This window comes from Bufo bufo, chromosome 1 (assembly GCF_905171765.1).
Source record: "Bufo bufo chromosome 1, aBufBuf1.1, whole genome shotgun sequence".
NCBI lineage: Eukaryota > Metazoa > Chordata > Amphibia > Anura > Bufonidae > Bufo > Bufo bufo.
In genome coordinates this window covers 478,679,924-478,700,573 of record NC_053389.1, presented here as the reverse complement: position 1 = coordinate 478,700,573, position 20,650 = coordinate 478,679,924, and the positions used below count along the sequence as shown (strand labels likewise).

At 42.5% G+C, this 20,650-nt stretch overlaps 1 protein-coding gene across 2 annotated transcripts in view; it reads left to right on the top strand.

Moving 5' to 3' along the window:
- LOC120980527 (lysozyme C-like) overlaps positions 1 to 18,838 on the top strand; it is a 347,707-nt gene extending 328,869 nt beyond the window's left edge. The window contains exons 2-4 of one of the 2 annotated variants that reach the window (XM_040409694.1): positions 1,556 to 1,720; positions 3,885 to 3,963; positions 18,521 to 18,838. In XM_040409694.1, coding sequence (XP_040265628.1) covers positions 1,556 to 1,720; positions 3,885 to 3,963; positions 18,521 to 18,587 — 311 coding nt within the window. In that variant the 3' untranslated portion in view covers positions 18,588 to 18,838. The remainder of the gene's footprint in view (positions 1 to 1,555; positions 1,721 to 3,884; positions 3,964 to 18,520) is intronic. The other variant, XM_040409687.1, reaches the window with a different exon arrangement.
- Positions 18,839 to 20,650: the final 1,812 nt, after the last annotated feature.

The window sequence follows — 20,650 nt, the reverse complement described above, 5'->3', positions numbered from 1 at the left end:
GCGAAGCAGGCACACTTACTCAGCTAATCCTGGTATAGCACATGGGTACAAAGTATCCATGTGCTATGCAAGGATTTAATAAACCTCCGGGGGGTACAGGCAGGAGCAGCAATGCCCCTGCCCTTACTCCGTGCACTGCAGCCCCATTGAAAAAGTGTAAACTCCGTATTCTGTACACCGCTGAGACGTTTAACTGGTTGTACACTATTGGTGCACCGAAGTGTGAGTTTTTAATTTCGTTTTTTTTATTATACTGTTAGATCATGTAGGGATAATAGGCTGAAACTATCTCATAGCGACCGAACACAGCAAGGTCTTCTCCAAAGGCACACTCATTTCCATCACATATCTTGGATCTTGTGCTTGTAGCATGCCTTGTGTGGTTCCAGATTCCTTGAGAGGCATATTGCTCCTGCTCCTGCTCCTGACACTTTTGTTGGTAGTATACATCAAGAAGATTTCCTAACATATACCTCTGATGTAAGACTCCAATGTATGCCACTGTCTAGAAATACATTGAGATATGTTGCCCCTATGGTCGCATTTTAAAACAAAAACGTAGGGCTCTGGTGTAATATTCACAGAGCCTTTAGTTGGTAGTATGTGTGGGAAGGATTTCCTTACATATACCTCCATTGTATGCTACTGTATAGCCATACGTTCACCTTAGTGTCCCATTGTAAACAAAAAGTAGGGCTCTGGCATAATGTGCACAGAGCCTGAGGGCTGTTTCAGACAAGCGTGTGCGGTGCGGGAATCATGCTCCTGCCCCAGGAGAAAATCGCAGCATCCTGCTCTGATTTTGCCACAAGACTCATTCACTCAAGTTAATGGGTTTATGAGAAAAACAGATGACACACAGATGACACCCATGAGCAGTGTGTTTAAAAACTAGTCTGTGTTCAATGTCGAGAACACTGCCGATTTTACTATTGCCTATTTGCATTTGGCTTAAAGGGGTTAATAGGTGATAAACGTATCATCGTATCACCAATCACTAGAGCATGGTTCCCATTAATTTCTATAGACATTGAATAAAGTGGCACAGCGACTGGGGGACCACCACTCCATTCAAGATCCTCTTCACTGTTGTTGTACAGTGAGGAGGAACATGGGTTTAATTCATTTACATCTACTGTACCGTATATATATGTTTGTATACATATATATATATATATATATATATATATATATATATATATATGTGTAAAAACTAAAATGCAGTTGCTTTAAAAAAAATCTTCCCTAAAATTAACTTTCAAAAAAAAAAAAATAAATACTTTACCTGACATCTTGTGACCCAGCACAGCTCTAAATATGAGATTTTTATCTTCTTACCAATTATATGAGCAATATGACAAGAGGTGAAAATAAGTTCACTTCATTTACCGGCCAGTGCAACAAAGCGAAAAAGAATGTGGTTGTTAGGGTTGACAATAATTTTTTTGTATAAAGTGGTTAAATAATTGATAACATTTTCTACCAGCGCTGTAGCTAATAGTTAAATTAATAATGTCGTATCAACATTTTGTTCTTTGAACTAAACCCTCTACAGGGATTTGTACCGCATTCCATGAGAGTGGCTTTAACACAGCCGCCACAAACTACAATCGACCTGACAAGAGCACTGATTATGGCATTTTTCAAATGAATAGTCGATGGTGGTGCAATGATTACAAGACCCCCAGAAGTAAAAATGCTTGCAATATCAACTGCAAAGGTAAGTAAACTGAAGTGAGACAACTTATTCTATTTTCATCAAACAATGGTCTTTCCTGGACCATTGTATCTGGAACCCATATTCAATATATAATGCCACAAGTACAGCAAATGAGCAAAGGCATCTCACTAATAAAACTGAAGTGCATGCACTAATACGGTATCTAGTAGCGCCTCTCTACTGTACAAGTGTAATACTACATGTCCTGTACTACTCTTTACCTGTGTCGGGATGAGCTGGTCCTTTGGACACCATTTTATTTCTCTGATACACTGTGTGAAAAAGCTCCTGCCCTTAAAGTTGACCTTGTCTGTTTTAGTAACTACTGTACATGCATTCCCCATGTAATAAAATTTTTGGAGCATCTATTCTTATGGCTCTGTGTTGTGCTATTCCTTTATTATTTCTACTATATGTTATGAGTGGATTAATAATAATTTGTAACAAAGCTTTCTGGGGGTTTAATATTGATGACCTATCCTCAGCTGATATGTGGGGTTCCAACTCCTAGAGCCCGGGTTGATCACCCATTAGAAGAGGTCAAGGCACTCCAAAGAGTCATTGATCACATGACCTAGGTGCAGCTAAGTCTCATTCCAGTGAATGGGCTTGGTCTACAATCAGGGGTGCACCACCGAGGTGAGGCGACTGCCTAAGGAAGCATCAGGTAAGAGCAAGAGGGGGGTAGCGGAAGGGGGATTATCTGTTTCTGCAGTATACTATGAGGAAGCATAGTGGGCACAATATGTGGTGCTGTATTACCCTGTATGTTTTGTAGCTTTGTATGTAATGTTTTCCAAGTATGTCTTTAACAGTAGGGCTGGAGGGAAGGGGTTCGGTTAAGAAATTGGCATTGGGGGGTTGAAGTGCCATTTCACGTTGATGTGCTGAGACTTGTTGTACCGCAATACCATTGTGAAAAATGCAGAATCAGACAACAATCAATGTGAAAAGATGTCATAGCACATTTTATGGAAGTAGTGAGTGCCATGAATTCTCTTCACACTGATTGTGGTGACTTCCATTTTCCTGTGTCACATGCACATGATATTATAATGTAATGAGTCATGCACAACAGTTATCGCCCCTATTGCCACAGCCTAAATAATGCCTTTACAGTGTCAAAGCAATTAAATGCCAGGTGCTCTCCCATCCTGTCATACAGACATGAACAGAAGTCATATGGAGGCGCTCTTATAAGCGTATTCTATGTAGCCCCACATAGTAGTAGTCCTACTCAATGAGAAAGATGAATTATCACCATACTACTGCCAATCCGGACTCTGAGAAGCTCCATCCAAGAGAGTTACCAAACAACCACTCATGCCAGATGAGTGACGGGTAACAAAAATAGAAAACTAATTAAAGAGGACCTTTCACGGGCCCGGACATTATAATATAACTAGTGCATTCTGTGTGGCATACTTATGTCATATTACAGCGTTTACTATTTTCTGTATGCGCCTCTCTGTTTGCCCGCTGTGCCTCCCGTTCACTTTTCCTGCCTGGTATGTAAATTCATACCATCGGAAAAGGGAGGAGGAGATGGTCCTGTTTCTCAATGGGTGTCTCCATCTCTCTGGCTGTGAGCTGTCCAATCCCTTTGGAGAACGTCACAGCCAGGGAGAAGGAGATTCCCATTGAGAAACAGGGCCATCTCCTCCTCCCTGTACCGATGGTATGAATTTTCATACCAGGCAGGAAAAGTGAACGGGAGGCACAGCGGGCAAACAGAGCGGCGCATACAGAAAATAGTAAACGCCGTAATATGCCATAAGTATGCCCCAAAGAATCCACTAGTTATATTATAATGTCCGGACCCATGAAAAGGTCCTCTTTAATAATAATGAATTAAATAATTAATGAATTCCTTATTTACGGTATTCATTATTCTGATATGTAAAGCAAAATTAGAAAAATCTAAGCAATAGTCTCTGCCATTTCTCTTAAAAGAACTCCAGAAGAAATTGTTCCCTCAACTGCAATACATTTATTGAAATACATAATGTTAGGAAACGGATAATGGGCAATAGTAGGTAATAATTTGAAGTGCAGGTTAGGATAGATGCTAATTAAAACTGGAAAGTTTGCTTGGAAATGTTACAGCTTTTAACAAAGTCTTAATGTGATTTGCAAATTCTAACTTTTTTTTACTATTTAACAGCACTGTTAAGTGACAATATAAGTCAATCTATAAAATGTGCAAAGCGTGTTGTGAATAATCCCAACGGCATGAATGCATGGTGAGTATAAATCACTGAACACTAAGGGGTAGATTTATTCATAGCCTGGAATGCTGCAGGCAGGGGCGGATTGGCCATAGACTCTACAGGGAAATTTCTCGGTGGGCCGATGCCTAGGAGGGCCACCCAAGCCATCCTCAGGGCCGTCAGCTGGGTACATAATGATCTGATTGTCTCATACGCACCTGGCCAGCAGCTGTAGGTACCCTCCTGAATTCAACTTTGTGGCAGGTCACAGTATTTTGTGCTGCACTGTGGTATTTGGTTCAGCAAGTGCAGTATATTGCTTTGTACTATGGTATTGCTGGCCCTGCCTAATTATGTTGCCCCGCCTTCTGTCAGTTTGGACCTACCTACAACATGGGGCCACTTTTAATTTTTTTTTCCATAGCCACTTTTAGTTCCCAATCTACCCCTGGCTGCAGAATGCTGCGCCTAATTTATGATGAGGTGTACACCTCATCATAAATTAGGCACAGCATCCAGCACTCTGTGCGCCTGAACTGAAATCTGGCTGACATAGATGTCGATGTAGATGTTGCATAGAATATGATAAATGTGGCTGGGCCACCAGTCCTGCCCACTCCCTACCCTCGTCACGCCGCCTTTTTGGGAAAGTGGCAAGGCCGACAGAGTAACGGCACTTGCGCAAAAATGTTTGCTTTAATGCCATTGAAAAAGTCGCAAACATGCAGTTGATCTTTTTTTTTAAGGGTACATTCACATGACCATATGTATTTTGTGGTCCGCAAAATGCAGATCCACAAAATACTAAAGCTGTCCGTATTGCATGCGTTTTTTTGGAGGACTCATTGTTACAATGCCTACAGACACAAACAGACAAGAATAGGACTTGTATCTTTTTTGAATGGGTCCGCATCTGATCCACAAAAAATGCGGATCAGATGCAGACCAAAAATATGGTTGTGTGAATGGGGCCTAAATAGGAAAAATAGTTTTTTTTTTCATGGTAACAGTGTTGTGATTTCATCACATTATATATCATTACAGTCAGGCATTATTTTGACACCATCATAATGGTGTACAGCCTATGAATATATACTAATACAATACAATAATTGCAATAGTGCATAGATACACAAACGCGTATCTACAGTCAGGTCCATAAATATTGGGACATGGACACAATTCTAAATTTTTTGGCTCTATACACCACCACAATGGATTTGAAATGAAACGTACAAGATGTGCTTTAACTGCAGACTGTCAGCTTTAATTTGAGGTTATTTACATCCAAATCCGGTGAACCATGTAGGAATTACAACAGTTTCCATATGTGCCTCCCACTTGTTAAGGAACCAAAAGTAATGGGACAATTGGCTTCTCAGCTGTCCCATGGCCAGGTGTGTGTTATTCCCTAATTATCCCAATTACAATGAGCAGATAAAAGGTCCAGAGTTCATATCAAGTGTGCTATTTGCATTTGGAATCTGTTGCTGTCAACTCTCAAGATGAGATCCAAAGAGCTGTCACTATCAGTGAAGCAAGCCATCATTAGGCTGAAAAAACAAAACAAACCCATCAGAGAGATAGCAAAAACATTAGGCGTGGCCAAAGCAACTGTTTGGAACATTCTTAAAAAGAAGGAACGCATCGGTGAGCTCAGCAACACCAAAAGACCCGGAAGACCACGGAAAACAACTGTGGTGGATGACCGAAGAATTCTTTCCCTGGTGAAGAAAACACCCTTCACAACAGTTGGCCAGATCAAGAGAAGACTTCACCAGAGTGAATACAGAGGGTTCACCACAAGATGTAAACCATTGGTGAGCTTCAAAAACAAGAAGGCCAGATTAGAGTTTGCCAAACGACATCTAAAAAAGCCTTTACAGTTCTGGAACAACATCCTATGGACAGATGAGACCAAGATCAACTTGCACCAGAGTGATGGGAAGAGAAGAGTATGGAGAAGGAAAGGAACTGCTCATGATCCCAAGCATACCACCTCATCAGTGAAGCATGGTGGTGGTAGTGTCATGGCGTGGGCATGTATGGCTACCAATGGAACTGGTTCTCTTGTATTTATTGATGATGTGACTCCTGACAAAAGCAGCAGAATGAATTCTGAAGTGTTTCGGGCAATATTATCTGCTCATATTCAGCCAAATGCTTCAGAACTCATTGGACAGTGCTTCACAGTGCAGATGGACAATGACCCAAAGTATACTGCAAAAGCAACCAAAGAGTTTTTTAATGGAAAGAAGTGGAATGTTATGCAATGGCCAAATCCGATTGAGCATGCATTTCACTTGCTGAAGACAAAACTGAAGAGAAAATGCCCCAAGAACAAGCAGGAACTGAAGACAGTTGCAGTAGAGGCCAGGCAGAGCATCACCAGGGATGAAACCCAGCATCTGGTGATGTCTATGCGTTCCAGACTTCAGGCTGTGATTGACTGCAAAGGATTTGCAACCAAGTATTAAAAAGTGAAAGTTTGATTTATGATTATTATTCAGTCCCGTTACTTTTGGTTCCTTAACAAGTGGGAGGCACATATGCAAACTGTTGTATTTCCTACACCGTTCACCTGATTTGGATGTAAATACCCTCAAATTAAAGCTGACAGTCTGCAGTTAAAGCACATCTTGTTCGTTTAATTTCAAATCCATTGTGGTGGTGTATAGAGCCAAAAATGTTAGAATTGTGTCGATGTCCCAATATTTATGGACCTGACTGAATATATTGTGAAATCATAATAGATTGCACTCTATAAATTCACTCACTATTGTGATATCAACCTCTAAATACTCTCACATTATTGTGACTTCACAGTACAACACAGCCTATAAATACACATACAGTGCTGTAATATCACAGTGAAGAGCATTCAGTTAACACCTTGTTACATACTGACACACATACGTGTGCCTCAATGTGCCATCATTTCCCAAATATTGTCACAGTGCCCTTTGATACCAAATAGTACCGTTGAAACTACATCAATCCTCTTATTGCATTAGTGTCCCACTTATCTATCCTTACCCTAATTACAAGAGTTTTTCATAAAATGATGTCATATTGCTTGAATGTGACATGGCTTTTATGATAAGGGGGGTCAGAACTTTGCTTCCCCTTCTAAGTTTTCCTTGCACTGTGGCACTCATTCTGCTGTTACCGGGTACTGCAGCATGGCCCTGCTCACCTAGATGGAACTGTGCTGCAGTCCTCCACACGTCCAGTGGCTGGGGTGCTGCTGTACAGAGGAAAAACTGTGAAGGGTATACAGCATTATAACAGAGCTGAATCTCCATGTTAAGGGCCAAAGAATATCCTAGATCCCCCCCCCCCCCCCCCCCCATCATAAAGCGATGGCATTATTATAGCGGTATGTCATTCATTTAGAAGTTTGAAATAATAACTTCGAAAATTGTTTAGAAGTTTGCGCCTATCTGTATATAGAACTATTAACTTTATTGATTGATAGCACTAAAATAGAAAAAACAAAAAAACTTTATTAGTCTCAGTTTTAAACATCAATAGGAAATGGCTATCTGCCTCTTATAATCATATTACTCTAGGTGTCGGAGGTGGGGGGCCTCCACAATATCCGCTAATCCTACAATCCCACCAAAACAGCATGGAGTGTTGTTTAGTAGTGTGGTTCTTGCGGTCCCCACCTCTCTGGGGATAGGGATACACTTCGCACCAGGACCCTGTGTAGCTGAACTAACATAGTAACATAGTACATAAGGCCGAAAAAAGACATTTGTCCATCCAGTTCGGCCTGTTATCCTGCAAGTTGATCCAGAGGAAGGCAAAAAAAAACAAAAAAACTGTGAGGTAGAAGCCAATTTTCCCCACTTTAGGGGAATAAAAAATTCCTTCCCGACTCCAATCAGGCAATCAGAATAACTCCCTGGATCAACGACCCCTCTCTAGTAGCTATAGCCTGTAATATTATTACGCTCCAGAAATACATCCAGGCCCCTCTTGAATTCCTTTATTGTACTCACCATCACCACCTCCCCAGGCAGAGAGTTCCATAGTCTCACTGCTCTTACCGTAAAGAATCCTTTTCTGTGTTTGTGTACAAACCTTCTTTCCTCCAGACGCAGAGGATGTCCCCTCGTCACAGTCACAGTCCTGGGGATAAATAGATGATGTGATAGATCTCTGTACTGACCCCTGATATATTTATACATATTAATTAGATCTCCCCTCAGTCGTCTTTTTTCTAAAGTGAATAACCCTAATTTTGATAATCTTTCAGGGTACTGTAGTTGCCCCATTCCAGTTATTACTTTAGTTGCCCTCCTCTGGACCTTCTCCAGCTCTTCTATGTCTGCCTTGTTTACAGGAGCCCAGAACTGTACACAGTACTCCATGTGTGGTCTGACTAGCGATTTATAAAGTGGTAGGACTATGTTCTTATCACGGGTATCTATGCCACTTCTGATGCAACCCATTGTCTTATTGGCCTTGGCAGCAGCTGCCTGACACTGGCTTTTGCAGCTTAGTTTGCTGTTTATAAAAATTCCTAGATCCTTTTCCATGTCAGTGTTACCGAGTGTTTTACCATTTAGTATGTACGGGTGACTTGCATTATTCCTTCCCATGTGCATAACTTTACATTTGTCAGTTTTAAACCTCATCTGCCACTTATCTGCCCAAGCCTCCAATCTATCTAGATCCCTCTGCAGTAGTATACTGTCCTCTTCAGTGTAAATTACTTGCCAATACTAGTCAAGCTATGATCACCTGAGCCTATACCTTTGCTCACTTGAATCAACGGCAATATTAGCTTGCTACCTATAACCTAGTGCTGCCCTGTAATGAATCCCTACTGTATTCCCCTCAGCACATATTACAGGCTACATACCTCCCCTTATGTACAGATAACCACTCTCTCTGGGTGGAGCCTCACAGCGGATCATCCAATAAACGGGGAGGCATATCCAAGTACTCCTCCGCCCGTTGTGTTCATTCATCACAAAATCCCAGAGGGTAAGAAAGGATACCTAATTAACTGGTGATCTCAAGCCGGCAACTATATGTCCTCCTGGGAGACATAGTACATTACTCAACTAGGTCCACTTATCAATAAATATATTTAGTTACCTGACAGCAACCACCCCACCAATGGATGGAAGTTATATCACATGGCTGGGTATCTTTACAACATTTAGAAAAATGAAATAAACAAATAAACAATAAAAGAGTATCACTGTGCGCGCAAGTAAATCATAGCCCGCAACTAGAGATGAAAGCATGGATCAAGTTACGACATATACAGAGTTGGATACACCAATGTTATGGCATGAGCATAGTTAAATACATCAGGGTCATAGGCAAATGTCCTATGACCCAGAACTATATACACCAAAAGTCACTCAGATAAGGAGGTCTCTTATGAAATGGGTATGTACCCGCCAATCACCTAATTACATGGCCCCAGATCCACTATTATATAAGACAAGTATATGATATAAACTCATTTAATCCATTAGATTTGACGGTCTGAAGCCTAAACATCCATTCTGCCTCTTTTTGCAGCAGGAGGTTATCAATGTCCCCCCCTCTTGGGGACGGCTTCACGTGCTCCATCCTCTGAAAGCTGATGCAATTATGCATTTCTGCATGATATTTTAGCACGTGTTGTGCAATCAGGGAATCATCCTGCTTACTGATGTTAGATAGGTGTTCCCCTAGTCGTCTCCTAAACTCCCTCTTAGTCTTGCCTACATATTTCTTTTGACAGATACATGTGGCTCCGTACACTATGACTACAGTTTTGCAATTAATAAATGAACTAATACTGTAACTGCGTCCCGTCACAGAGCTAGTTACTTTATTGCCTTTTTTTATATCTTTACATGCAATAAGCTACCGCACTGTTTTTTAGGGAGCCAGTTTTCCTTGGCGGGGGTCTTGAACACACTATGGACCAGTCTGTCCCTCAAACTGCCACCTCTCCAGTAGGTGATCAAAGGATAATCCTTCCACCAGGTCTCCCACATCCGGGTCAGATTTCAGGATTCCCTAGAAATCTCACGTACCTCTTTGTGTCCCAGGTCAAATGTCCCAATGATCCATATTTTCTCATTACCAATCTCACGTTTCTTGGGATGTAGCAAACTATCCCTATTGCAGCCTGACGCATGCTGGTATGCTCTCTTAAGGGAAGACAAAGGATAGCCTTTTTGCAAGAACCTCCTCTGGAGGTCATTTGCCGCCACCCTAAAGTCTGCCCATTCTGAACAATTTTGTCAGGCCCTTAAGTATTGGCCCTTGGGGATGCCCCGTTTAAGTGGGGTCTGGTGTCCACTATCCAATTGCAATAGGGAGTTGGTGGCTGTGGATTTGCGGAACATCTTGGTGTTTTTCTCAACTGGTTAATACTGATGGAGAGGTTCAGAAATATGAGATGGGTATCACTGATTTCATATGTGAAATATGTGAAATATAACCCCAAATCATTCACATTCAACCAGGAGACAAACCCCTCGAATTCAGTGCTCGTGCCTCTCCAAAGGATGAATACATCATAAATGAACCTCATCCATAACAACTTGAAAAAGTATAGAAGGAATAGCTCACTCTTGTGCGAATAAGGACCAGGTGCTCTAGGCCAGAAAAACTGTATCACCCATACAGGCAAGTATAGAAAATAGATAAATAAATAGGACTGGCACTCTGTATGTGTGGCAATATGGAATGAATGCAATACGTAATATAATAAAAGTGATCACAATTTAATCAAATAAAATACAATAAAATACACAATAACATAGAAACATATATAAACGCTTAAAATTGATAGCAGCACTGGCATATAATAATTTGTACTACAAAGAAAAGAATAAGGGGTTGGGTCAGCACAACCTGCCTGTAGGTGCAGATCGCTATGGCGAAATACATATACAAACGGAAAATGCAAATGTGATCGCACACTACATCCAGCACTCTGCCCTCCATGCTGGATGAGACATTGGTTTATATTTTGGCCAAAGCATAGTAAGCCACTCACCGCGTCAAGGCTGTCTCATGAGTGGTCCCTAACTCTTGTTCCTACCTGTTCATGGGCCATGACAGCCACATAAAATCCAGGGAATGCAGGTCAGCATGCAAGCCAAGTACACTTTGCTTGTAACCCCGTCCGGTGCCATTACAGCTTTCATCGGATCCAGGGATGCAAGTACCAACATGCATGCTGAACCCACCATATACTTCTCCTGGAGCCAAATGGCTAATGGTAGGTTCTATACAAGCAGACTCAGTTTTATACTGACTTTAAAACCAGCCTCAAGGACAGATTAACTGGTCAGGTGTGCAATGACTCCAAGGAGATCGCCACGCCTCCAATATATACTACAAAGAAAAGAATAAGGGGTTGGGTCAGCACAACCTGCCTGTAGGTGCAGATCGCTATGGCGAAATACATATACAAACGGAAAATGCAAATGTGATCGCACACTACATCCAGCACTCTGCCCTCCATGCTGGATGAGACATTGGTTTATATTTTGGCCAAAGCATAGTAAGCCACTCACCGCGTCAAGGCTGTCTCATGAGTGGTCCCTAACTCTTGTTCCTACCTGTTCATGGGCCATGACAGCCACATAAAATCCAGGGAATGCAGGTCAGCATGCAAGCCAAGTACACTTTGCTTGTAACCCCGTCCGGTGCCATTACAGCTTTCATCGGATCCAGGGATGCAAATACCAACATGCATGCTGAACCCACCATATACTTCTCCTGGAGCCAAAGTCTGCTTGTATAGAACCTACCATTAGCCATTTGGCTCCAGGAGAAGTATATGGTGGGTTCAGCATGCATGTTGGTACTTGCATCCCTGGATCCGATGAAAGCTGTAATGGCACCGGACGGGGTTACAAGCAAAGTGTACTTGGCTTGCATGCTGACCTGCATTCCCTGGATTTTATGTGGCTGTCATGGCCCATGAACAGGTAGGAACAAGAGTTAGGGACCACTCATGAGACAGCCTTGACGCGGTGAGTGGCTTACTATGCTTTGGCCAAAATATAAACCAATGTCTCATCCAGCATGGAGGGCAGAGTGCTGGATGTAGTGTGCGATCACATTTGCATTTTCCGTTTGTATATGTATTTCGCCATAGCGATCTGCACCTACAGGCAGGTTGTGCTGACCCAACCCCTTATTCTTTTCTTTGTAGTATATATTGGAGGCGTGGCGATCTCCTTGGAGTCATTGCACACCTGACCAGTTAATCTGTCCTTGAGGCTGGTTTTAAAGTCAGTATAAAACTGAGTCTGCTTGTATAGAACCTACCATTAGCCATTTGGCTCCAGGAGAAGTATATGGTGGGTTCAGCATGCATGTTGGTACTTGCATCCCTGGATCCGATGAAAGCTGTAATGGCACCGGACGGGGTTACAAGCAAAGTGTACTTGGCTTGCATGCTGACCTGCATTCCCTGGATTTTATGTGGCTGTCATGGCCCATGAACAGGTAGGAACAAGAGTTAGGGACCACTCATGAGACAGCCTTGACGAGGTGAGTGGCTTACTATGCTTTGGCCAAAATATAAACCAATGTCTCATCCAGCATGGAGGGCAGAGTGCTGGATGTAGTGTGCGATCACATTTGCATTTTCCGTTTGTATATGTATTTCGCCATAGCGATCTGCACCTACAGGCAGGTTGTGCTGACCCAACCCCTTATTCTTTTCTTTGTAGTATATATTGGAGGCGTGGCGATCTCCTTGGAGTCATTGCACACCTGACCAGTTAATCTGTCCTTGAGGCTGGTTTTAAAGTCAGTATAAAACTGAGTCTGCTTGTATAGAACCTACCATTAGCCATTTGGCTCCAGGAGAAGTATATGGTGGGTTCAGCATGCATGTTGGTACTTGCATCCCTGGATCCGATGAAAGCTGTAATGGCACCGGACGGGGTTACAAGCAAAGTGTACTTGGCTTGCATGCTGACCTGCATTCCCTGGATTTTATGTGGCTGTCATGGCCCATGAACAGGTAGGAACAAGAGTTAGGGACCACTCATGAGACAGCCTTGACGCGGTGAGTGGCTTACTATGCTTTGGCCAAAATATAAACCAATGTCTCATCCAGCATGGAGGGCAGAGTGCTGGATGTAGTGTGCGATCACATTTGCATTTTCCGTTTGTATATTTATTTCGCCATAGCGATCTGCACCTACAGGCAGGTTGTGCTGACCCAACCCCTTATTCTTTTCTTTGTAGTATATATTGGAGGCGTGGCGATCTCCTTGGAGTCATTGCACACCTGACCAGTTAATCTGTCCTTGAGGCTGGTTTTAAAGTCAGTATAAAACTGAGTCTGCTTGTATAGAACTACCATTAGCCATTTGGCTCCAGGAGAAGTATATGGTGGGTTCAGCATGCATGTTGGTACTTGCATCCCTGGATCCGATGAAAGCTGTAATGGCACCGGACGGGGTTACAAGCAAAGTGTACTTGGCTTGCATGCTGACCTGCATTCCCTGGATTTTATGTGGCTGTCATGGCCCATGAACAGGTAGGAACAAGAGTTAGGGACCACTCATGAGACAGCCTTGACGCGGTGAGTGGCTTACTATGCTTTGGCCAAAATATAAACCAATGTCTCATCCAGCATGGAGGGCAGAGTGCTGGATGTAGTGTGCGATCACATTTGCATTTTCCGTTTGTATATGTATTTCGCCATAGCGATCTGCACCTACAGGCAGGTTGTGCTGACCCAACCCCTTATTCTTTTCTTTGTAGTATATATTGGAGGCGTGGCGATCTCCTTGGAGTCATTGCACACCTGACCAGTTAATCTGTCCTTGAGGCTGGTTTTAAAGTCAGTATAAAACTGAGTCTGCTTGTATAGAACCTACCATTAGCCATTTGGCTCCAGGAGAAGTATATGGTGAGTTCAGCATGCATGTTGGTACTTGCATCCCTGGATCCGATGAAAGCTGTAATGGCACCGGACGGGGTTACAAGCAAAGTGTACTTGGCTTGCATGCTGACCTGCATTCCCTGGATTTTATGTGGCTGTCATGGCCCATGAACAGGTAGGAACAAGAGTTAGGGACCACTCATGAGACAGCCTTGACGCGGTGAGTGGCTTACTATGCTTTGGCCAAAATATAAACCAATGTCTCATCCAGCATGGAGGGCAGAGTGCTGGATGTAGTGTGCGATCACATTTGCATTTTCCGTTTGTATATTTATTTCGCCATAGCGATCTGCACCTACAGGCAGGTTGTGCTGACCCAACCCCTTATTCTTTTCTTTGTAGTATATATTGGAGGCGTGGCGATCTCCTTGGAGTCATTGCACACCTGACCAGTTAATCTGTCCTTGAGGCTGGTTTTAAAGTCAGTATAAAACTGAGTCTGCTTGTATAGAACCTACCATTAGCCATTTGGCTCCAGGAGAAGTATATGGTGGGTTCAGCATGCATGTTGGTACTTGCATCCCTGGATCCGATGAAAGCTGTAATGGCACCGGACGGGGTTACAAGCAAAGTGTACTTGGCTTGCATGCTGACCTGCATTCCCTGGATTTTATGTGGCTGTCATGGCCCATGAACAGGTAGGAACAAGAGTTAGGGACCACTCATGAGACAGCCTTGACGCGGTGAGTGGCTTACTATGCTTTGGCCAAAATATAAACCAATGTCTCATCCAGCATGGAGGGCAGAGTGCTGGATGTAGTGTGCGATCACATTTGCATTTTCCGTTTGTATATGTATTTCGCCATAGCGATCTGCACCTACAGGCAGGTTGTGCTGACCCAACCCCTTATTCTTTTCTTTGTAGTATATATTGGAGGCGTGGCGATCTCCTTGGAGTCATTGCACACCTGACCAGTTAATCTGTCCTTGAGGCTGGTTTTAAAGTCAGTATAAAACTGAGTCTGCTTGTATAGAACCTACCATTAGCCATTTGGCTCCAGGAGAAGTATATGGTGGGTTCAGCATGCATGTTGGTACTTGCATACCTGGATCCGATGAAAGCTGTAATGGCACCGGACGGGGTTACAAGCAAAGTGTACTTGGCTTGCATGCTGACCTGCATTCCCTGGATTTTATGTGGCTGTCATGGCCCATGAACAGGTAGGAACAAGAGTTAGGGACCACTCATGAGACAGCCTTGACGCGGTGAGTGGCTTACTATGCTTTGGCCAAAATATAAACCAATGTCTCATCCAGCATGGAGGGCAGAGTGCTGGATGTAGTGTGCGATCACATTTGCATTTTCCGTTTGTATATGTATTTCGCCATAGCGATCTGCACCTACAGGCAGGTTGTGCTGACCCAACCCCTTATTCTTTTCTTTGTAGTATATATTGGAGGCGTGGCGATCTCCTTGGAGTCATTGCACACCTGACCAGTTAATCTGTCCTTGAGGCTGGTTTTAAAGTCAGTATAAAACTGAGTCTGCTTGTATAGAACCTACCATTAGCCATTTGGCTCCAGGAGAAGTATATGGTGGGTTCAGCATGCATGTTGGTACTTGCATCCCTGGATCCGATGAAAGCTGTAATGGCACCGGACGGAGTTACAAGCAAAGTGTACTTGGCTTGCATGCTGACCTGCATTCCCTGGATTTTATGTGGCTGTCATGGCCCATGAACAGGTAGGAACAAGAGTTAGGGACCACTCATGAGACAGCCTTGACGCGGTGAGTGGCTTACTATGCTTTGGCCAAAATATAAACCAATGTCTCATCCAGCATGGAGGGCAGAGTGCTGGATGTAGTGTGCGATCACATTTGCATTTTCCGTTTGTATATAATAATTTGTGAATTTATGATATACAGTTCATGTAAACGCCCAAACTCATGGGTAAAGTAGTTGTCTTATTAATCACAAAGTTATATAAAGTGCAAAAAGGGGGAAAGTCTGATGGTTATGCAGCTTGTGAAAGAAATGTGCCAAAAATCTGCACAAAAGTATTGTCTCCTGAATAGCGATGGGTTGCAATCACTATAATGAAGTGCTCCAAAGTAAGAAGGTAACGGATCTTACTTTGAGCTAGCTGGAGTAAAAGGACAAAGTCACTCACATGTGTAGTGCGAATGGTCCCCGCACTTGGAGGTGGACGCCGGAGCAATGCGGTCTGTAGCGTACTGCTGGCTTGGCCGTCTGTGTCGCGGAGTGCGCTGCGTCTCACGTGATCCGTGACGTACCTCCGATCTGGAGCTCCGGCAAGGTATCGCGAGACCTAGTATGCGGCAGTCAGATGACACGAGCTGTGCTCGGCAGGTCCTAAGGGAGTTTTTTCACTGGAGCGCTCCAGTTATTGCAGCAAATTATTCACAGATTATTTTCTCATCTGTGCATATGGAGAAGGCCTTGGTTATAATAGGAGATTGTCAGCTGGTTACGCCAGACGCGTTTCGGGGACCTCTTCCCCTTCTTCAGTGGCAGACCTCTTCCCCTTCTTCAGTGGAGGTACGTCACGGATCACGTGAGACGCAGCGCACTCCGCGACACAGACGGCCAAGCCAGCAGTACGCTACAGACCGCATTGCTCCGGCGTCCACCTCCAAGTGCGGGGACCATTCGCACTACACATGTGAGTGACTTTGTCCTTTTACTCCAGCTAGCTCAAAGTAAGATCCGTTACCTTCTTACTTTGGAGCACTTCATTATAGTGATTGCAACCCATCGCTATTCAGGAGACAATACTTTTGTGCAGATTTTTGGCACATTTCTTTCACAAGCTGCATAACCATCAGACTTTCCCCCTTTTTGCACTTTATATAACTTTGTGATTAATAAGACAACTACTTTACCCATGAGTTTGGGCGTTTACATGAACTGTATATCATAAATTCACAAATTATTATATGCCAGTGCTGCTATCAATTTTAAGCGTTTATATATGTTTCTATGTTATTGTGTATTTTATTTGATTAAATTGTGATCACTTTTATTATATTACGTATTGCATTCATTCCATATTGCCACACATACAGAGTGCCAGTCCTATTTATTTATTTATCTATTCTCATCCATAACAAAATGGATGAGGTCCACCAGTCCATGACTTCCCCAAACACAATCTCCTTCTCCCACCAGCCCAGGTACAGGTTGGCATAAGTAGGGGCTCATGGGCTTCCCATCGCCACCCCCCTGAGCTGGTGGTAGATGTCACGATCAAAGAAGAATATATTGTGCCTCAGGATAAATTGTAGTAGCTCCGCCACAAACTTATTATGCATCGAGAGATGTGTTCCTCTTTCTGCCAGGAACGCTCTTACCGCCTCACATCCTTTCTCATGCAGGATCGAGCTGTAGTGAGCCTCAACATCTAGGCTCGCTAAGAGCGTATCCTCTTCACAGTATACATCATTGAGGCGCCTTAACACGTCCATTGAGTCTCTTACATAGGACGGCAAGCTAACTACAAATGGTCTTAAAATCCTGTCCACGTAAATGATGATCTTTTCTGTCAGTCTGCTAATCCCTGATACAATTGGTCTCCCTTTCAAAGGGGATACCCCCTTGTGGATCTTGGGTAGACTGTAAAAGAATGGTAGCACCGGATATTGTGGTAGCATAAATGCATATTCAGCCTTACTGATCAAACGCTGCTGCCTTATCCAAAAGCTGTGCCAACCCCTTTTTGAAGACATCAGTGGGATTGCTATCTAATCTTCTATAGCATGTTTTGTCATCCAAAATCTGTTTACACATCTGTGTGTTTCTGTACATAAGTGTGGTTATCTGTACATAAGGAGAGGTATGCGGCGGCCATGCTACGGACGTCACTGTGCCGGTGGCTACTGAGGCGTGCAGCACCTTATTAATTTGTTACTTTGTTTCACTTCTGCGCTGGCTCCTGATGAAATACTGGCCATCAGGGAAAAGCGTCGAGGAGAGTGCTATATAGGAAACAAGTCTTTAATGTAGCCTGTAATATGTGCTGAGGGGAACGCAGTAGGGACTCATTACAGGGCAGCACTAGGTTATAGGTAGCAAGCTAATATTGCCGCTGATTCAAGTGAGCAAAGGTATAGGCTCAGGTGATCATAGCTTGACTAGTATTGGCAGTTCAGCTACACGGGGTCCTGGTGCGCCGTGTATCAATACCCCCAGAGAGGTGGGGAGCGCAAGAACCACACAACTAAACTTCACTCCATGCTGTTTTGGTGGGATTGTAGGATTAGTGGATATTGTGGAGGCCCCCCACACCCAGAGTAATATGATTATAAGAGCCATTTCATATTGATGTTTTAAACTGACACCCTAATAGTTTTTTTTTTTTCTTCTATTTTTAGAGCTATCAATCAATAAAGTTAATAGATCCAAATATGCACACAATAAAGTGCCTAATATCGAATTTATTACACACTGGGCCGCATGGTGGCTCAGTGGTTAGTACTTTTGCATGGAGTTTGTATGTTTTCCCTGTGTTTGTGTGGGTTTCCTCCGAGTACTCCGATTTCCTCCCACACTCCAAAGAAATACTGATATGTATGTAGGTTATGATCCCCATTGTGGACAGTGTGACGTTAATGTCTGTAAAGCTCTGCGGAATATGTCAGCGCTATATAATCAAGAGAAATGAAAAATAATAATAAACCTATTTCTTCTACAGGGTTGCATGGAGAAAGCACTGTAAGGGCAAAAACTTATCAAAGTGGACTCAAGGATGCAAACTTTAATACTGAAGATCTATTGTGGCCGTCTCGCTTTTGCTCAGTATATTTTATAATCAATTACTAAAGCTTATGCAATCGCACATTTTCTACATATTTCATTGATTTCTACAGCTGCAAAGACTCATCACAGTGGATTAGAGGATACAACATTTATTACTGAAGATTTATTGTAATTTTTTCATAGCTTTTGCTCAGTATGTTTCATAATTAATAACTAAAGCTTCTAATAAACTGACTAAAGCAATGGCATATTATTTGTGTTGCTCCATTCATTTCTAACAGCTTAAGAATTCCACAGGATAGGGGATAACTATTAGATCAGTGGGGGTCCTACCGCTGGGACCCTTACCGATTACAAAAAAGGGTGTCCTATACCACCTGGAACCCTCTTGAAATGTAGGGAGCAGCCGGTCGCACATCCAGAATTCCCATTTTTATGGGAATTCTGAAGATATCCAAGTGCTATACTCGGCTAGCTCTGAAACTTCCATAGAAATTAATGGAGCAGCCACACGCATGTGCAACCGGACGCTCTGTTCATTTCAGAGGGCTGCAGGGGGTACAGGGCACCTGTTTTTGTGATCAGTGGTCGTCTCAGTGGTAGGACCCCCACCGATCAAATAGTTATCCCCTATCCATAACTTCAAACAACTGGAATACCTGTTTAAAGTCATAACTACTGTATTAAAAACACTTACATGAATGCAGTTTGTGCTAAAACAGTAAATGTTCTTGCCTGTTAAAAATAGCTTTTTGAAGGATTATTATTGGGCCTACACATAGAGTTGGCAAAAAGGCTAGGTAATGTTAGTAGGTTGGTCTATGGTATTTAGCCTGGAACTTCCTGCTACAGTGGTTCTGGTCTAGAGAACCATATCCAACAGCTCCCCATTAGTGATGAGCGTGAGGTGCCATATTCGATTTTGCATTATTGAGTATTCGTATTATATTCGCCGAAATCGAATATTTGTTAATGTCGAGTATTTATTTCATATAAGATATGAAATCATAAAAATTATGATTTAATATTTTTCTGAAATATGAAAAATGTAAAATGTAAAATGTAATTTTGCGGACATATAAACGCCAGTTCTTTTATTGATGAGATCTAAAGTCAATTTGTGCAGCTAATGAAACAGGGTGCAATTAATTATATAAAATATAATTTCTTATAAATACATACAGTAAAAATGGCATACAAATTAATACAAGGATAATATCAAAATTGACCACAAGATGGTGCTCCACCGTTTACACCAGGCCCACTTAATTTACTACACCAAGTACAATACAATGTTACTCAAATTATTACCGATTAGTGTACTGGTTATCAAAACATTATAATGCAACAAAAAAAAAACGATAGAAATGAATCTGCGGAAAGTCCCTTATGCTCAATCAAAGAATATGGCAGTAAGAGACATCTTATTAATACGCCTGTTGGCCTAACTACGGATAGTAAAATCTGATCAGAGATCCCACACTGATAGAAATATTACAGGAATTCTAATGATGTGCACGTTCATTAAAATTTCCCATAAAATTACTGTTTTAACACTATTGACCCACTGATAATGGGGTCTCAACTATATGCCAATTGGAGCGATTTATAATTACTGCAAATGAAATAAATTATACATTACCCCTGGCTTTGGGATAAAGAGCTTTTAGAAGGGACTCAGCTTTCCAAGATTTAGATCTGTCAGTTTCTTTCTGAGAGCCTCGGGTGTGTCCCTGGAAGAATTCCTTAGGGTGTAGGGAGCTTTTTCTTAGGACTGGAAGTGGTGAAGATGCTTTGTGATCTGTGACGTCCTGTGGTACGTTCCTGACGTGTGAAGTGATACTGATGAATGAATCTCCCTGATCTCCAAAACTGGATCAGATATTCTAATCGTTATCTATGCCCATCCCCTCTTGGATTAGGGATTTCCAATTAGATAAGGTGGGTGTGACGTATGTTAATCATGGGGATGATGTAATTTAATTGGCATTCCTTAGAAACTTCTGCCCATCTACCACTTGATGGCACTGTTGTACCACATAACAATTTCAAATATTTTAAGAAT